At 36.2% G+C, this 19,981-nt stretch overlaps 1 protein-coding gene across 1 annotated transcript in view; it reads right to left on the reverse strand.

The window, feature by feature from the left end:
* Positions 1–892: 892 nt before the first annotated feature.
* The window catches only part of PRIM2 (DNA primase subunit 2), an 89,670-nt gene continuing 70,581 nt past the window's right edge, over positions 893–19,981 (reverse strand). The window contains exons 10-13 of the mRNA XM_071445666.1: positions 11,592–11,718; positions 10,667–10,749; positions 4,935–5,003; positions 893–1,491 (exon numbers count right to left, since the gene is read on the reverse strand). Of these exons, the coding sequence (XP_071301767.1) occupies positions 1,264–1,491; positions 4,935–5,003; positions 10,667–10,749; positions 11,592–11,718 (507 nt within the window). The 3' untranslated portion in view covers positions 893–1,263. The remainder of the gene's footprint in view (positions 1,492–4,934; positions 5,004–10,666; positions 10,750–11,591; positions 11,719–19,981) is intronic.

A 19,981-nucleotide genomic window follows, 5' to 3' on the forward strand; every position in this document is an offset into this window, starting at 1 on the left:
ATAAATTACATGGACTTAAGACTGTCTGAAATGTTCACCATTTTCAAGGCAATCTCTCAAGTCACCTCCATTTGCTGTGCATTGGCTCATGCTGCCAACCAGTCTGCATGCATGCAAACTGGGTCCCTTCTGGAAGAAACTCACACAAAAGGCACATTCTGCACATTCCTGCACCTGCTACTGACCACTCCAGCCACAGTGTAAGACAAAAACTAGTCCAAAGTAAACCTCCCAAAACATGCAGAGAAGGAACGCAGCGTGCTCAGCATCCGGTGTGTGGCCACGTGGATCAGCTCCTACTCTGGGTGCTGTGACAGTGGTGGCAGCTCCTGTCATTCACTCCCCTTGCCAGGGCAGCACTTAAAGACTCACTCACTTTGGGAGCTCCTCAGCCTTCCTTCTGCTGAACACCCAACAGTGACATCCTCTTCATCATTAGATCCTGAAAGGCTTTGAGACATTTTATTGTCTTGGATGCTTGCACTTCACAAGCTTTGGGCCAGCATTCCTTCTGAAATACTCAACTCCAAACTGAACTGAGGTACATTGGAGATTAGAGGTTGGATGGAAAGAAAATTACTTCCTACATCAGCATGACTGCTGCACAGAAATATATGCTAAGAAGCTTTTAGCTTCTACATAATGAGTCAGTTGGTAGAGTACCTTTTTTTTATTACTTTCTTACATACAGGTGTCTAAAGTCTGATTATGTTCCCTTCCAAGTATCAAAACCAGCTCTCTAAATTTAGTGCCAAGGTACAAATTAGGAAGCTGATTTCCCTCAGCTTCTCATATAGAAGAGACAGACAGACTCCTCCAGAGGGTAATTTTGATCATAAGAACTCCTACTTAATTACCATCCCAGTATAGCTAAAAAGAAAATACAAAAAACTTTTGGGTTTGCAATTTTTTTTATTAAGGTGATACATAGAAAAGTGATCACAAAAGGGGATAAAAATAGTTGAAATTTTTGAAGAAAACCAAAAAAAAGGTAAATCAGACAAAAATTACCTAATAATTGTGAAGAAAGTTTCATTTCCCATCCTTAAACACACCCTATAAAACAGCTTCCTAAAGCAGTAAGAATAAATACTGGATGCAGTTACAGCTTCAATATATATCTTTCATTTTTCCAGCCTTCTCAAGCACTAAATGCTTCTGTCTTCCAGGTGGTGAAGTGCATACTCCTCAGTACAGGGACAAATCCAGCTAGAGAAGGGAAATAATAAAAGAAAGAAAAACTAACCCAAATAACACAGGTGCTTAGTCTTCAGTGAAGTATGCTTCCAGTCCTTCCAGTTCAGTATCAGCTTTGTCATTTGAAGAAGTGAGAGTGGAACTTGAATTTATGCTTTCCTGACTATTATTTTTTTGTTGAAAGTTTCCTGAGTTATTGAATTCCTTCTTCGGTTCTCTACCACCATTTAACAGCTTCTGACTCTCTGTGAAGTACTGATTAGGATGATTCAAAGAAAACCCAATGTCATCAACCTGCACATAAAAGGAAAGGAACACCAAGTTATTACACTTATTTCTAAAAATCATATTTTTCATATTCAAGAACAGATTAATTAACAATTTACTAAGTTCCAATTTTGTTGAAGAAAAAGGCATCGGTTTGTAAATAACGTTTCAGTAAATGTAGGCATAACACAAATCTAGTTTCATCAGAAATTTTCTTCCTTCATTGCAGAAATAAAATAACTTTGGCATATTCAAACATTATTTCACACTGTCTTTAGTATAGTAAAGATAAATAACACCCCAAAGCATCTAAAAACACATAAGTAAAATGGCATCTCTTTAGAGATGTAGGACTATTGAACCTACACCTTAAAATGGACTTTCACCATCCAAAAGAGGGAGTGAGAGAGGGTCAGGGTGCAAATGAAAGTGAAAAATACTGCTAGAAGTTGCAGCAATTGCACAGTATAAATCTAGATCTTAAGTATAAGTGTGAAACTGCAAATGGAAAAGGGGAGCTTCTTGTCTTTCCCTGGTTTCCCAAGAAGGCACAAATGCAATATTTATAAGGGGATGAGCTAAGACAGAACCCCCAGAGATCAAACTTATCCTTTCTCCATCAGTGCCACCATCAGCACCTGATGGAGCACTAAATGCACAACCAGTACCACAGAACATTTAGTCTTCAGTGCAAAGAATACAGAGAACTAGCAGCAGATTTGTATTGCTACTTTTTACTTCAGCAGATGCATTCTTTCAACTCTGGAATTATTTTAAAAATGAACATTCAATTAACGCTCTTCAAATATTTCAAATCAAGAAAGCTTTCAGCTTTAAAAGCAAGCTATTTTATGTAATGACCAAGAAGCAGAGTTATAACTTTGTATTTCTTTTGGGAGGCTCAGAATTTGGAAATGCTTACTTGAAAAGGTGCTTTCACCTCCTATTCAAGGCAACCTGCACCTTTGATCTGCCTGTCAGTTCATGTGAATTGTAGGAACATTTCAAAAAAACACTGCTCTTAAAATACATTGGAAGACTTGCCAAACATGGGGTACAACACACTATGGAAGACTAAGAGTCATATACCTGTTAATTTCTGCTCTCACTATATTCCTTTTTTCCCAGAAGGGAGTGGCCAATTCAGGCATAATAAGCAACTCTGCACACACAGAGTCTCCTGAGGACATACTGTGGCTAATTTAATATGCCAAACCCCATCAATTTAAATTTCAGCTGCTTGTGAATAATCATAAAGCAGAGGATCAGTGTGTGCTCTAAATGGAACCCTGATTAAATGCATTACCACTGCCTAGCTTAGCTCCATTAGAAAATGGTGACATGGATAACAAAATCTAATTCAGACATGAATTAGCAACTGTAGTCAGTGACCTTGCTTGAAAAATCTTACAAGTAACAGTCCTAGCACTCTAATTTGGTATTCAAAGGCATAATGAAAAAAAAATCCAAAAAACTTAAACCAAAGTCATCACTGAATTTGATCTTAGTTTTATCTGGATGAGTTTCATCCAGCCAGCTTTCATCCATGCTCCAATTTCCAAGCATTCTCACTCTAGTCCAGCTGCATGTGTTAGCACAGTCTTGGTGCCAAGCACTAGACTACTGAAGCTGACCCTGTGAACTTAGAGAAATAAAATCTTTAACAAGTCTCTGTTACAGAGTCATTCATAGTCAATCTTACCCACATACACCATAACTTTTAAGAATTGCAGGCAACACCAACAGCTCTTCCCAACACATATCCAACACTTTCTTTGTAAAATTTTTAGATAATTTAAATTAAAATTCTCCATGTGAGCAAGTCCATTACTTCCATGAAAATTTTACTTAAGATTGTTCCCCTGCTCAAAGAAACAATCAAAGTTATGCTACTTGATTCTTGTGAACTTTCCTTCAATGAAAAACTCTGCTAGTGATATAGGAAAGCAAAGGCTTGATTGCAAGTCAAGGTCACCAGCTTCAGAGAAACATCTTTTACCTCTCCATAGGAAAAAAAAAAAATCCAAACCATTAATAAAGCATAGAGTTGTAGAATAGAAAAATCAGTCCAAGCAGGCTGGTAACAAGTTAAGCAGCTAAATTCTGTAAAAAAAATGCCATCATAAGCATGTGCCATTCAAACTACAGTGTGTGTGTGTATTTTGCTTTCTCTTACTGAAATAATATCAAGGGCAAAGCAGAAAGATGATTCTGAGTGCAAGCAGCAAATACAGATATTTATATTACTACAAAATTGATAAAAAATAATGCTTTTCTGGAATTTCCTATAGAAGAATGGAAAGATAGCTTTCCTAAAATGCATAGTACTGATTTATCTTTTGATGAATGTTGACCTTGGGGTCCACAGTCATCTTGAAAAAATATTATTTCTACTGACATGAGCTTACACAGAGCAAGTGTTACCTAAATTTAAAACTGTATATTATTTTGAATTTCCTTCCAGATTAGTAGACTTTTTCTCACATTTTCCAAGACTATAAGACAAAGTGCTCCTCTCAAAATACAGCTGCCAAAACAACACTGGACACAGGCTCAGGCTACACCTTTGCTATACATTCATACATATGACTTCTGGAAATATGTGAGCACAAACAGTTCCACTTAAATCAATTGTGCAAATCAGTAAGAACAAAAAAGTCAGTGGTAAATGCCTCTGGGTGGGCCATCTAATCCTCATCCATATCCTTAGTAAGGCTGCTCCCTAGTATGCTGTTTGAAAGGGATGCTTCCGTTTTTGGTTTGTGAAGAGAACAAAGCTATAAGAAGAGCTGTGCTTCATTGGGGGTTTTCTGATGACAAGGAATCTTGAACCAGTAAAAAAGCTGGTTCTTTGAATCAAGAAATCACACAGGAGATGGAGTGTGACTATTTGTTATCTTAAAAAATTTTTGGAGAAAATTTTAAGATAACTTTGCTTACAATTAAGCAAATGGGAAAGCTCTGAGAATGCCCATCTTGATTTAAAAAATAATCACACATGACTACAAATGTGAAAAAATACCAAATAAAAATTAACAAAAGGTACCATGAAAATGCTGGGAGATTTCATTAAGAGGTTTTAGATACTTTCCCTTTATTTTTTTAAGGTTTTTATGTGCTTTATCTAAACACATCAAACTTGCTCAATGTATGAAAGCCTACAAATCTGATTAAAAGCAGGATCTTGAAAAAGCTAAATGACTCAAAATAGATAAGATTCAACCATATTGACTTTTTCAGAAAGACAGCATATTATTTTACAACATCTTGTAATACTGAGGGTATTAATAACATCAATATATAAATGCAGAAAATTACAAAGGAATATTTGAAATTACCGAAAAGAAAACTAACAAGGCAAAACAGCTAATGATGCATGGGCAAACTGAAAACAGTCTCTGGGCTTCATTCATGAATTCCAAGGCCTTCCTCAAGACTAAGTGGGTGAACAAAGAGTAGTAGCTACTCACATCATGGGTCAGCTCGAAGTACTTCTGACAGGCCAGCTGGTAATGCATGCCCTTCACCAGCTCCAGCACCTGCAGGGCAGAGACACGAGACACTCACAAGCAGCACACGCTCAACTTACTGAGACCTGCAGCAACAGGGTGCTCCAGGACAGCCTGGTACAACAGCTCATGGACCCCTGCAGCACACGACACCTGAGAATCCTACAAATAACTGACAACATTTCAAAAATGCCCTGGCTATGTTAAAAACAAGATAAAACCACAGGAAGGTACGCCCGACCCTTAAAATGTAATTTCAATACTCTCAACTTCAAGTATAAGTTGAATCTATATTTTGGTAATATCATTGTGACAGTTATTGTCAAACTATCATATTGCAACATCTCTTCCATAATTGCAGACATAAATCTAGCAATTCAAGTGGTTGAAGCATGAAGCAATCAAGGACATGATTTGTATTTTTATTTTCCACATTACCAGTTCATGCAGATGCACAGCAAAATACTACTGTGCTCCCATCAAGAAAATTTAATGCAAATCCTTTAGACAAGTATCTGTGAGAGGGGAATGCTTTTACCTTCAATCAGATTTGTCCTTTTAGAAATGAAGCTATTTCTAGTCAAGCTCAGCAGAATATGTGAGTGAATAGGCTGTTTTGAACATGTATTAGGAAAATCATGCCATCTTTTGTAAATACAATTTACTTTCCAATTCTACTTCAGGTAATCTCTTCTGTGCTGCATGAAGTCCCATTCTTATCACCAGAATGCAATGCTGGTTGAAATATTTTAAAGTTTCATTACCTCCTCCCTCCTTTATATAATCAAAATGTATGCTCTCTCTGCTTATCAAACAGAGAAAATTGCTGGAATTAAGAGATAGCCTCAGTGGAAGAAAAAATAGTTTTCAAGAAATGTTAATTTCAAGCCATTTCCCAAGGTTGACCTTTGTGTCAAACACAGCAATATACAGCTTAAATCCCTGCTGTACTCATTATCCAATGGTGCCTTGTATTTATTGACAGATATATAAATAAATTACATTTGCTGAATGGATAAAAACAGCAACACACTGCCAGGAAAGTACTTAGCCCCATTATTTCTCTGTAATAGCCCAACTGATTACATTTCTATCCCTCTTGCCACCTCCTGCTAAGCCTTCTGTAAAACACAAAGGCCAAGGCCAGCTAGGCAATGAAGTCTGAAATCTGCCACTATCTGTGTACATAAATGTATTTCCATTTTTTCTCCTCTCTCCTCGAAATTGACTGAAAAATTAGTAGATAAGGATTGGAAAAAACTCATCTATTCTTAACACCTCAATTTAATATTTCCTTACATTTGCTTGTTTGTTCTTTACAATATAATCTATGCCATACAAAAGAGCCATCTCTACTTTAAAGAAAATGCTGACCATGTTATAAGTATATACTTTTTTAAAGTGTTTTTCACCTAATATGGAGTAATTACCAGAAGACCTATTAGTCTGTTGGTTAGTTAAAAGAAACATTCATGATATTCTGTAGCATTCAGACCTGTCTAACCTGAATTTTCCAGTTGAAGTAAGTCAACTAATTCAATCTAGTTCATAAATATTTATGACTTTCCCAAAATTCTTCTTATTTAATCAAGATTAAATGTAGTGTAATAAAATGATATAAATAAAAAGTTTTCTAAATTTAGGTGCAAATACATTTTAAATCTCAGAACCTTAATTGAGCAAACAAACTCAGGTATGCACTAATTATTAGTGTAAATTCTAAGAGATAAAAAAAAAATCAGTATATATATATAAGTTCAACTGTACACATCATGGAGGACCAGGTTCCCCTTCTGCACATATGAAGGGAGGGGGAATAAGGGGCACATTTAACATATTTAAAGAAGAATAGCTTTAGTAGATTAACTTGCTTTATCAGGAAAAAAGTTGCTAAGAGGAAACAAAAAAGGTTAAACACTGCAACAGAATGAAGCCCAGCTAGAAAGGAGTCCTCCGTATGAGACAAACTCTTAAAATAAAACAGATTTACCATCCCTAATAAATATTATCTTTTCTGCTACATTTCTGTGCATAATGGAAGCAAACTTGCAGCTGTTTTTCCCTAGTATTTCCCAGAAAGAGACCTCCCCTCAAAGCTTCATTCACAGCAGCAATCCTTTGCCTCTACATACATTAAGCCATTTACACTGCATTGCTTTATTTTGTAAGCAAAGGTACACACTCAAGGACTTTTCCTGTTAGTCCTTATGTGCCTTTTTCTTCACTGCCATCTGCAACTTGCTTTTCTGATGTTTCTCTACTGACTGCTAATGAGGCTGAGATGATGTTTGGCAGATGTATGCAGCCACCTGCTTTTATAGATCCTCAGCACTCAAATTAAAGATGTTGCAGAGCAGGACAGTTGGGGCTCTATAATTATCCACTGTTATTTTCAACTTACTCAAAGTGAGTTTGGGTTGGGGTTTTTTTTACATTGCAGAATTAACTTATGAAAATTTTTCTACCATAGACTCAGTTGTGTGTGAATAATTTCTAACTTTTCCTGGAAACTATCTTTAGCTGCAAGGGAAAATATTTTTATGGACAGCAAGAACATAAAACTTTTTAAATATTTGATCAACAAGGAGAGAGTTAAGGTGTTTTTCACTGTGGTGGTCTCATGGTGGGGTTTTTTTTTGCAGATTTGACTTTTTTTTTACCTAATTAGCAGTATACCAGAGACAGACATGAAAAATTATACACTATAAATTCAAATGCCATGCACTTACACATCCACACATCAGATGCTCAGCCAGTGCTTCTTCTCTAAGAAGCATTAAAAAAAAAAAGCTACTATCACAAATATAGACTAACTTAAGGAAAATGTGAAAATACAAGTTAAATAATTCAGTTCTTGGAATAGACATCAGGATTAGCTCTCTGCTTCAAGCACTTAGATAACTAGACAAGACCTGTAAGTCATCTGCTGCATTACTTTGAGATGATTTCTCCAGCAGATACAACCCTAGACAAGATACAGCCTCAGAAAATATAGACTGGAACAACAGGTCAGATCCAAATACTTCATAGTGAGGAGATTCACATATTCAAATGCTTTGATCCCTTTTTTCATTACTGACAGCACTACAAAATGAATGCAATGAAAGCAGTCTAATGCTCAGACTGACTACTGAAGTCATGTGAGGTCTGGCAGTATTTTCTCTTTACCATCATCACATCATCTTTCCCTTTCCACACCCAGTCTTGTGAAAAAGCCCTTTAGGATGGGGTTTGTTCCTACCATGCAGCAATCAAATGCTTTATCTGAACTGGAAAAATTCAGACACTCTTATGAACCTTACAGGAAAGAGTGCATGTCAAGAGTATGGACAGCCCCAGAAACAGAAGGCTGAGAACAGCACTAGAAAACTGAGCACCTTGGGTAAAACCACAACCATTAGGGCTAGACACTAGCCCCCATTGTGGCTCACATAGTACCCATGAGGAACAAGCCTCAAAGACAAGGAAGGGCCTTGTTTGTGGGTTTGGAGGGAAGACACAGAGTACTCTAACCAAAAGATGAAAATCCCAGTGGGGGACAATTCACTAGTGCATAGCTAAATTCAAAATAGATGTTTGAAAAATGTTGCATCGTTCCCGGAATTTTGGAACAGAGCAAGAAATGAGCATAAGAGGTCCTGAGCCCCAGAAAAAACATATTTTTAATTGAAATATATAGCTGAAAGGTCAAGCTCCAAACCATTAATTAAAAATAGGTATCTACCAGTTTGTAAGGGAGCTGTCATTGGACCTGGAGTTAACAGAAAGCCTAAGAGTCAGGGGGTATGGTTTGAGTGAATGCCAGTCTAGCTACATGAGACCACTGAAAGATTGGTAAACCACTCACTCCTGATATCTATTCACAGAGCTAAAGGAAAAAAACATTTCTGATACTCAGCAACCATCATCAACATTAGAGAAGACTCCTAAAAGCCCTGTCTGGACTGAAGGATCCTGACCTGTTCTTAGTCACACAAACATTACTGGACCATGAAAATGGAGCAAAAGGAGGGGCAGCAATAATGACAACTTGGAGACTGATGGCAGCTATTTTTCTATCTCCTCTTCTACTCGATATCTCAAAGACTGTCTGATGTAAAAGATTAATTTCTCAGAAGCCAGGCACAGCCAACATTTCAGTTTATGTTATTTTATTAGGCTTTGCATGGAGGGTGTATAATTTTGTGGGTTTTTTTGTTTAACACTAGGAGTGGACACTGAAGAGCCCTTTACCCTAATTGCACCTAAACACCACAAAAGTCATGGACAGGACAACATTCATTTCTGGGCAGAGAAGATGTTGATGGAGAGAATTTTTCTTAGTCACTTTTGATAAAAAATATAAGACTGTTAGTGAATTCAAATTCTACTTTATAAGAAAAAACCAAACAAAAAACCCTAAACACATACACACACAAAAATAAAATCACAATTCACATTAAATAAGGAACTACATTAAATATGAAGATACTGTCCTACTGTGCAAATTCACTGAAGAAATAACCTCTACTAAATCCCACCCACACATACAGCAAGGCATCTAGGCCAGTAAATCCTCACCAATCTTTCCAATGATTATCAGGATAAAAAATCCTAGACCAGCATCAATTCTTTATATATATATATAAGGAAAAAGCCAAAAGAAAGTATCTCTAGGGCCTGTCAGATATTTAGATGCTTATTAATATGAACCAGAAGAAAACAGGGAAAAAAGAGAAAAAGGAAAAAATACTCCTATGAAAAAGTATGAGTATTTCAGGAATTTGTCAAGAATTACTATAGTGAACAATAAACTCTTTAAAATGATTCTCTTTTAATTTCTATCTTAATTAGTCCTTCCAAGGGAGACTGCTTTAAGTGGAACTCCCACATTCTTTTCCATCTTGTACAACAGTCTGTTGATGCCTGACAAACAATGGTGACATTCCATATGAACTAAGTACAACTGTAAGCAGGTTTTTCCTAAGGATCTAAAGCAGGTTCCAGCCAGTTAATATACAGAACTGTTTGGTATCAGCTTAAATCCCACCAGTACCTCTTCTTTCAATGAAAATGATGACATACTCTTACTGCCTTAAGATCTTGCTAGAGAATGCAGTGGGAGACACAGTTTTTTGGGACACATCTCAAAGTTCCGATTCCTACATTGGTTTTTGCTATATAAGATAGATTTTTCAATTTAGATTTACGTTTTTTAAAAGCTGATAAAAAATTTCTGCTTAATTTCATTATGTGTTTCATGTGCTTTTGTTGTTCAAAGGAAGTCAGCAGAACTGATAATGAGGAATGTATGGGTTTTAGAAATTTATTATAGAAAAGAATTACATTTGTGTACTGACTACATAGTAGTCCACAAGTCACTGCAAGAATAAAAATAAATTATCTAAAAAACTGCCATATACATTTAAACTTCTTTTCTAATCACAGTGCAGTAAAACAAAGTATAAAAAAATTCTGGATTATATCCACTATTGGCATAAACCTCCTCACAATATTAAACAATAAAAGGTAGTGACAGTAATCATCACATCAGTGGGAGCATTGCAGCCAGAAAGTCAAAATTCTGGTATAAAACCTTTATAAGAAGAAATATTTCACAATACCCAGTGACAAATTTGATATGGCATTCCTACTCAAATAGAAAGTAAAATTGAAAAGCAGTGCCTTATTAATGAAAGTGTCACATGCCTTACCTGAGCTATTCCACTGGGAGGGATCTTGTATGACTGCAGCTTTTGCTTCAGCAGCTCGGGATCGCTGTGGCGGAATGGGCACCCTGACAGTAAAAAATAAGCAAGCTCACAAACAAGGCTGTTTACTCAGGAGTTAGCGCAGTAAGGCACTCAAGAGACCAGCTACGCTGTTCCTAATTGTCTAACAGCTTATTAACAGGAAATTAATTACCCATGTGTACAATTGCCTTTATTTTTTTCTTTAAATAATTACTTTACTGCAGAGTTATCAGGGCACCACAGGCTCAAGAGTCACATAAAATATCCCACCATAAAGAGGCCACAATTCTTATTCACTGACAGGAAAAGAGTTTAAATTAGTTCCTTACTAACAATGACAGTGTTGGTACATTTAATAGCTGTGGAAAAAACCCAAGAAAAGAAAAGTAATGAGGGTCAACTGGTCTTTAAAAGCATAGTCCGTTCTAAAAATATCACCTTATAAGTAACTTAGAAAGTTCCACCATCTAAGTGGATTTTTTTTGTCCTAGAGTGAGTTTTGAGACACACCTGAATGAATGACTTAGGTATTAGCATAACAACAGTGAAGCAAGTGCAGGTTTCCCATGTCTAATCATACAGTTGTAGGAGTTTTTAAAATACCCTAGCAAACTTCAGACTTCCTGTACGATTGAATTCATATCTCAGAACACCTCTAATTGGTCATTTCTTAAAGTATCTGCACATTTAAAGTCTCCTTGAGCTGCATGACACAATGTTTGTAAAAACAGCAGTTATCAAGTTTGATCTAAAGAGAATAGTTCAATACCATTATGGTCTGGGAATTGAATACACAATTTAAGAGACTACAGGAAGGAGTAACTTCTCTAGCCAAGAGATTCTGCTGTTTGTAAATGCTTGGGGTTTTTCCCCTTAAGGAACTCACCATGATAATCCCCTTGGCTTGGTGGATTGGACATGATAATCTTCATGCAGCTGTATGGGGTATAATCAGTCCTCTTTCCTTCTTTCCCATAGTTGTGGCGAATGCTGTAAGCATATCCTTTGTCAAACTGAATAAAAACAGAAGAATAAATTCTTATATATTGGGTCAGGAATTCTACCTTCTCTGCAAATAGAAATATTGAATAACAAAATAATTTTTCCAAACATACTCAAACTGAAGAAAATAAAAACCTAGTTGCTTGCTGCAAGCTTTGAGTTTTACATTACACAAACTCACATTTGTACATAAATGTGCTTTACAGACACAACTCAAGAGAAGTGTGTAACTTCATTGATTTAAGGCCTTTTCAGCTGATTCTGTAATGGCTTTAAAGATAAGATGATAAAAGGATCAAAATTTTGGACCCCACAGTATTAGTAAATGGAGACAACATGGTAATTTAAAACATTTCACAAATGTCCATCAATTGATTGCCTGATCAGGGAAAAAAAACAAATAGAAATTCAGATTTCTTTACTCAGGTTCATGTTCTTGTTCTCCCAAAGTATAATGTTGCACTAGACTTTGCTTTAGCACTGAAGTTCAATTCTTCAGATTCTAAAATGAAGTATACTTTGCTTGTATAAAAAAGATTTTCTCTTATGTCTGCCAATAGACTACCAACTCCTCCAAAAAAATGAAATCTCCTAAAGTATACAGATGCAATCTAACATTTATCTTTACAGCTGAGCACAAAGCTATCAATATATCATTTTAGATAAGTCCTGTGGAAACCATTCAATTACATGAGCTCGTGTCATTTTTTACGTGGTAATAGGGACATAAAATCTGTAGAGGAATTAGATTACTTAATATACAGATTCCATTTAATTGCATTAGCTACTGTAAGACATAAAGGAATGTTTGTTCAAATAACATACTTCAAGTTCTAAAAACCACAAATATGATAAAATAATGAAGCATCATATTCACAATTACATCTCTTCAGTCTCTCTTTGCCTCAAAAAAGAACTATGACAATACATAAAAGGAACAACTCTGCTTTTGCTCAATTCAAAATTATAGCATTAAACTCAAATTCTCCATCTAAATATAGACAATACCTATAAGAATTTAAGTTTTCTTCTCAAAAACCATTTTAAATTAATTTTTTACTCTAACTCCAGTATTTTACTGATAGAAGACAGTGTAATATACTGAGAAAAATCATTCAAACATACCACTGCTAACACTACTACTGCAAGGATATTCTCATCTCTACTGATAAAAGTAGATCCCTATTTGGCCTGTGGATGTCCAAAGAGTACTTCAGAATATTCATATACCTATGAAATCTCTTGACTGGCCTAAAGATGACAAAACCAAAATAGAAACATAAATGTATTTTTTTCATGTAAAACACTCCAATGATTTTGAAAATATAGTTACTTAAAACTCTATAACATAATATGCAAATATACATAAAAAGGTGTATAAAAATATACACAAATTTTGAGAATAAAATCCTAAATTGCACCCGACTCAAAGAGTAAAAAAGAAACTTTTCCATCAAGATGCTGCTCATAATCAAGTCAATACAAGAAGACTAAAATTCAGCACTCATCCCTAATAAGGCTTAAGACATCCAAAGCTCTGAACAAATATTGACTAATTAATCTATACTGTGCATTTGACAAAGTGACTTTACTTCAAAAGACTTTTTAAAAAGCAGGAAGGGGAAGAAAAGAGAGAAAATAGCATTTTGTTTTCCAGCATAGCCAGAGGCAGGATCAAGCAGGTGGGAATACTCCTTCCTATCTAGTGAACCTTTTTGCTCAGGAGATAAAAGAACTGGATGGTTTAATAGCAAATGAACACCACTTTTTCCAGCAACAGAGTCGGGCTCACCAACTCATCATTAGAAAGAATTCCCTGGGTGTGTGCTCTCACTTGGAAGGGCCAGGGAACAGCTCCCCACCCCTTCACAGGACACCAGCAGGGGCTGGCCAAGTCCTGCTGCTGCTCCTGTTGGAGCTGCAAATGCTCTGCTTACTTCTGTAAAACAGCAAAGACCAAATACAAAGATGTCTGCATTTTGATTTCCAATCTCTGCATGAACATGTTGAAGTGAAGATGGAATCTGTGATCCTGTAGCCACCTGTTCTTCTACCCAGAAGCTCTGGAATATTTCCTCCTTTACAAAAGATGAATTAAAGCACATTTCATCTTCTTAAAAAAGGATATTTGAGCAAGCAATTAAGTTAGACTAAATTTTTTTTCCCAAGGGTAAAGCTTGGGAAATGAATGCTTCAGGATGTACTGCTTAGTTTCCTAGAAAATTAACACCCCTCTTTAACAGCTCTGTATACTAAAATCTTGAGCTGTACTTTTCACATCACTTGCCTTAATGCCCACAGAAATTACTTTTAGTACCTAACTCATTACTTTATGCTGAGAAGCAGCTCTTGCTGTAAATAGAAACAACAGCTACATAATAACACAACACAGCCTTGGGACAGGTTGGATATTTTCTTGCTGCTTTATTGTAACCCAGTTTGGTTCTCTCTTTTTGCAGTGGCAGATGGCAGGGAACAACACAGCTATGCGGTGCAAGTTGGCACATGTGCAGTTGCACACATCACTGAGAGCTCTCTCATCCCTGTGATTCAGCTTTTCTTATCATTGATCAAGGAAGCAGGATTTTAGCAGGGCCATCTGACAGGCTGTGTGGTCATTCTCAGTGGGAAGAAGCCATGAGTTGGGGCACTTCATTACAGAAAACTATCCTGCAGAACAGCCTTCTTGTACACTGGGGAGTGAACTCCATGGCCAGCCTCATTCTTTCCTAATACCATTACTCTAGAATGTGCATAAAGAAAAAAAAAAAAAAAAAAAAAAAAAAAAAAAAACACAAGGAGCAACCTGTTTTGCTAGAAAAAGCACCGAGGCAAAATTAGACATGTTTGAAATCTGCAAAAACAAGAAGGCAGAGGGATCTGCTCCTTCCTATTTATTCTAAGGCTCCAAATTGAAGTGGTTCAGTCAAAGTTCCTTGAACAAAACAAATTATAGACAGCTCATATCATGCAGGTAGATGCTTGCAGGATCATTCTAATTTCTTAGTTTTAAACTATTTTAGAGAAACAGCTTAAAAACCCACAAAACTACTATTACCATCCATTCTAACTGCAATCTATTAAAAGAGCATTATGGTAATAACCTGTAAAAGGTCAGACTCAAATTAAGTGATTTGAAAAATCACCAAATATTTTTGTAAGAACTTTTGAGGGTCTTATTGAACCCTGATATGAACTTTCTCAACAGTAATGATGCTGCAGGAGCAAGTGCGTTTCCCTTGTACTCTGTGTGACAGTTTCCACAAAACAAAAAATTATTCACAGAAAAGCTGGGTATGTTCTACACATTCCACCACAGTTGTGCTAAATATCGACAGAAATTGCCAAAGTTACTATGAAACAGTAATACTGAAGCAACATCATTACACTATTGAGATGACCTACTGCTGGTCACACTTGAAAGCAAGGATTCTCTCCAACTTTCTTAAGTGTATGGCCCACATCAGGACTATCTCACTTACTTTGCCTCTATTTAGCTCTCTGAGCTTTCTAAAATCTGCAGCACATTTATAATTTATGTGTGAGGTGAACGGGCCATGGCTTTGGCAAGGGAGAAAGATATCAAGAAATGTATCTTGTTTAAGCAATGAACTGATTCACACTGAGGCCAAGAAGCTGAAGCAAAGGCAGCCCCACCAAAAACTGTGACTTGGATCTTGGAATGTGCAAGTCTAGGCATTAGCAGCAGGGTGACTTTTTGTTTTAAAAAAACCTGCAAGTCAGCTTCCTAAACTTTAACTTGATCACTAAAGATACAGTTTTTTAGGGACCTCTCTTTCCTTTAGGCATGGCTGCAGGATGCAGGTGATGTCACTTCAGAGCAGACAAGTGGGTGGGTATTTCTGAGGTTTTATGCACCAGTGTCTGCTGTAATGAACTGACATGTCCATTGTATTGTACTGAATGTGCTAATGCTGATACTGGGTATCCTGGTGACACTGAGGCTTTCTTAGACAACTTCTCCCCATGAGAAACAAAACTCTGGGTAATGGTAAGTGGGACAAAACCAGGAGTCCAAAGCCAGAACCAAAGAGGCTTAGGAGACAGTTCACTTGGTATAGGTAAGTGTACCATAGCAAGGAACTTATCTTTTGCTTTTATGTGGTACATTCACATCAGTATCTGGGTAATGCAGATTAATTTGTCTAATAAATATTAGTTAAGACACATGTACTGTACTAGATAGCCTTCACTAGAAGATATAAAGTTATAAATTATAGTAGAAATAAAAAGGGATAAAATAGATACAGACATCTAAAAGCTATAAATTTGCAACTGGTATAGCCTAATACCAGATTCCCACATTTGAGACAGGAAGTTCCACATAGGAAAAGCTTTTTTCAACAAGTTCTGATCACATAAACACACAAAGAATCTTTAGATATGGAATGAGGATGGACCTCAAAAGGACCATTTGGCAGGTGTATGCTCTTCCTTGAAGGAAAGTTTTCAACAGACAGAGCAGGAAAGCAGAGGTCATGTCTGCCCCATAATTATCAGTTTGATATAACAGAATACACTTTCAAAGCTACCAGAAATGACATTCCCCAGTCACTGAACAATGGGCATCATGTAGCACTGACAGCGACCTTCCTTTTATCACTTGCCATATTTGCAGATTAGTATCTATATATTAGTATCCATATATATTATATATATATATTAGTATCTATATAACTAGGTGTCTCATTAAATTTGTTATCAAATCTGATATACAGCATGCATATTAGGATGGAAAATAATTTGCTGAAAGGTCTTGCAAGCCCTGTATGCTCAGGTTCACACTTCCACAAAATTTTCATGTTTCATATTCCTGTAAGATTTAATGCACCTATTCCTTACAGTACTGGGAAATTTATTTATTTAAAGTCTATTAACTAAGCAAAATGGTGCACTAACTTTTTCTAGCTTCTTGACTGACCACCTGATTAGTTCCAAGTCTGCAAAATTCAAGGAAGTAATGGCTTAACATCTTTTTTTTTAAACAGTCACTGGGTAATTTCCTGTCAAAAATTGTTGAGCCTCTGTAGATAACAGCTTCAGATTCATAAATTTATCACACACAGTCATATATCAGCTGAAATAATTGGTTTTCTTTTTCATTCATTTCCCAGGCAGTCATTCAAATCATTACTGTTGACAATGCTTAGTTGGCATATCTTTATCCAAGCAACTTTTTTTAAGCTCATTCTTAAAATAACCTCAACTTAAGATTATCTTTTTGCAAGCACAGTTGTATTTAGGAGCACAAATAAATGCTTCTCTATCTGCCAACAACATAAATTTGTCCTCAATTACCACCCTGTAGCCCAATTTCTACCTCAAAGGTACAGATCAGAGACATCACCTAAAACTGAGCTGGAAAATGATTACATTGTGTAGCAGTCAGCACAGACCAATCCACAGCAGTATAAAAAACCTTTTCCCCTCATGAGGCAAGAACCACTTAGCACTGGAGATGGTTTTATCTACTATAAGAAATCAGAAATTTTTTATATCAGTCAAACACCTTGTATACTAACTACCCATATGAGCACAAAGTGTGGGGCTGATGAACTAACTAAAATCTGATACCACAGGATTTTAATTTCAGCAGTCTAAGCTTGCCTTCATATAATTTAGCTAAATACACAATTTATGTACACAATTTTTTCACACATTTACATGCACCAAGACTATGAAATGGAAAACATAAACCACAGCAGGCTGTCTTCTGCCTCAGGACACTGCATCAAATTATGAGCACAGCACATCTTAAAGCCTTCTCTATAACAATTTAATTTTTCTTAGGCACATGCTTGGTCACCTACAAAAGAGTTTATTAGCTACTTCAAAACATTGCAATATTTCTTTCTGTATCTAAATTATTCTGATGGTTTCAGTTGGGATAAAGTTAATTTTCTTTCCAGTAGCTGGTACAGTGCTATGTTCTGGATTTAGTATGAGAATGATGCTGTTAACACAGTGATGTTTTGGTTGTTTATAGTTAGTGCTTACTCTGAGACAAGGACTCCTCAGTTTGCCATGCTCTGCCAGTGAGGAGGTGCACGAGACCTGAAGTTAGCTAAGGGATGTTCCAGCCCACAGAAATCATGCTCAGTACACGAACTGCTCTAAGCTGTGTGGTGCTGCTGGTCACTGCTTAAGGACTGGGGGGGCATTGCTCAGCACATGGTGAGCACATTTACTGTGTATCACTTGTGCTTTGTTGGGGGGGTGGGGATAGAGGGAGGGGTTCCTCTCTCTATTTTTATTAACTAAGAAAGTTCAACAGAAGTAGAATAGTAACTAACTGCATCTGCAGAAATAAGATTCCACTCCAAACATCTGAATCCAGACATCTCTCATTATCATCAATGGTGGTCAATGCAATCAGAGGAGTCTGGGGAGCAATTCCATTTGCTCTGGAGGCTCATTAAATAAATCATTCTCTAGACACTATTGACTGTATAGGCTAGATTTCAATTGGTCATAATGGCAGTTTATAATCCAAGTGTACAGAGAATGTATACTTAGGAGAAAAGAAATTTAGTATGTCTGTATCAAAACTGAGAGAAATCCATGCTTACATGTATTCCACAGCACTATATGTGTGTTACAGATTTACAGAGAAGAGTGATGAAGACTGGCCATGGACCCAAAGTCCAAAAACTTATTTCCTACGGCTAGTTCAAGCCCTATCAATTCCCTAAACAAGAATGTTCTCATATGATGTTCTACAATTTTATTTGAATTTTACCCTAATCCTCAGACTTTCAAACATGGCAGCATCACTCAAAGAGATTCAGTGACTGAAAAACTGAAAATAATCCCTTCAACCAAAGTGACACAGTTATCAAAATTTGATACAACAGTGACAAAAACCCCTGGCTTTTACTGAGACATGGTTAAACCTTTTGGATCAGTGACAGAACAAAAGGATATTAAGTCCCTATCACATGTTTCAAGATGTCAGCAAATCCTCAATATAAGTGCAAATTTTAAAAAATTGATTTATTTTCTAGATTAATTGATGATTGGGAAAAAAAAACCAAATAATTCTTAAAATAAAATTACAAAGAGACTGAGTAATGAATAAATTTCCTCAGGCTTGTAAGTATGCTCCTTATGTCTACTCTAGAAACATATACACTTAGCTTTTTTGAGAGAGTCATAAAAGAATGACAAAAGCAAGGCAATGAAACACAAAACAGTACATGGATAGTTGATGTTTATTAACCCTCTTGAACATAGAGTAAACCAGATATTGGTGCTCTCCTAACAGCACAGTTTGGCTCAAGATCACTGGCATTCTCTCTCTAAAACCTCTGCTGTAAAACCAGATTTTTTTATTCATTAACAAGACAATAAAAGACAAAATCACATTTTAAGATAATGATCAAACAGAAGTGCAGAAAACCAGGTATCAGCCCTTGCTGTCATAATAAAGAGAACTGCTTACATACAAAGAGCATTTGATATTTTATCTTATGCAAAGTGCACTATAATCAAGACATATTTCAACTCTAGACCGCAATTACAAGAGCCTTTCTGCTCTCAACAAAAGAAAGCTTGTTTCAAAAATACACAAGACTATTTTCCTATCCTTTTAGTTTTTTTCTGACTAAAAGATTACTTGACTGCAGAGAAAATGGGAACAGAAGAATAAAGAAGTTCCACTACCAGACTGCTCTGAACTGTTTCAGAAGAAGTAATACACATCTCATTTTCAGTGCCTGCTGTAAACTTCTAAAAACAGGGAAATAACTGTGGTAACAAAGTACAAGAAGAAGCCCAACTATTGTAATTGATTTTTTTTTTAAAAAGTTTGTCAGAATTCACTATTATTGCCCCAGTTCTCTTGATCCAAATTCAAAACCATTAAGTACATGGAAAAAAAAAAAAAAAACTAAATAAATTGGAATTTAAACTGCAACATTTGCCATAAAGACCACGTTTCCACTCCTACATGTATAGCAGGTGACCAAAAGAAAAACAGGGAAACAGAAAACAAATGAACAAACAAAAAAAAAAACCAAAACCCCAAAAACTCCACAAAAAACCCCATATTGAAGGACATTTTGTTTTTCTTCTTTGTAAGTGGACTTAAGAGGGAATGCAAGGAGATGTAAAAGCCTACCCTATGGAATTGAGTTTCACAAGTAAAAAGCATTGTACATTTCATACAAAATTAGAATCCAACCTTCTTTCAAGAAGTAGTAACACTTTGTAGCAACACTAGTAGCAACAATAATGTTTAAATACTTGAGCCCT

Source organism: Agelaius tricolor, unplaced genomic scaffold (assembly GCF_023055355.1).
Source record: "Agelaius tricolor isolate 1412-34295 unplaced genomic scaffold, bAgeTri1.0.p SCAF_1, whole genome shotgun sequence".
In the NCBI taxonomy this organism is placed as follows: domain Eukaryota; kingdom Metazoa; phylum Chordata; class Aves; order Passeriformes; family Icteridae; genus Agelaius; species Agelaius tricolor.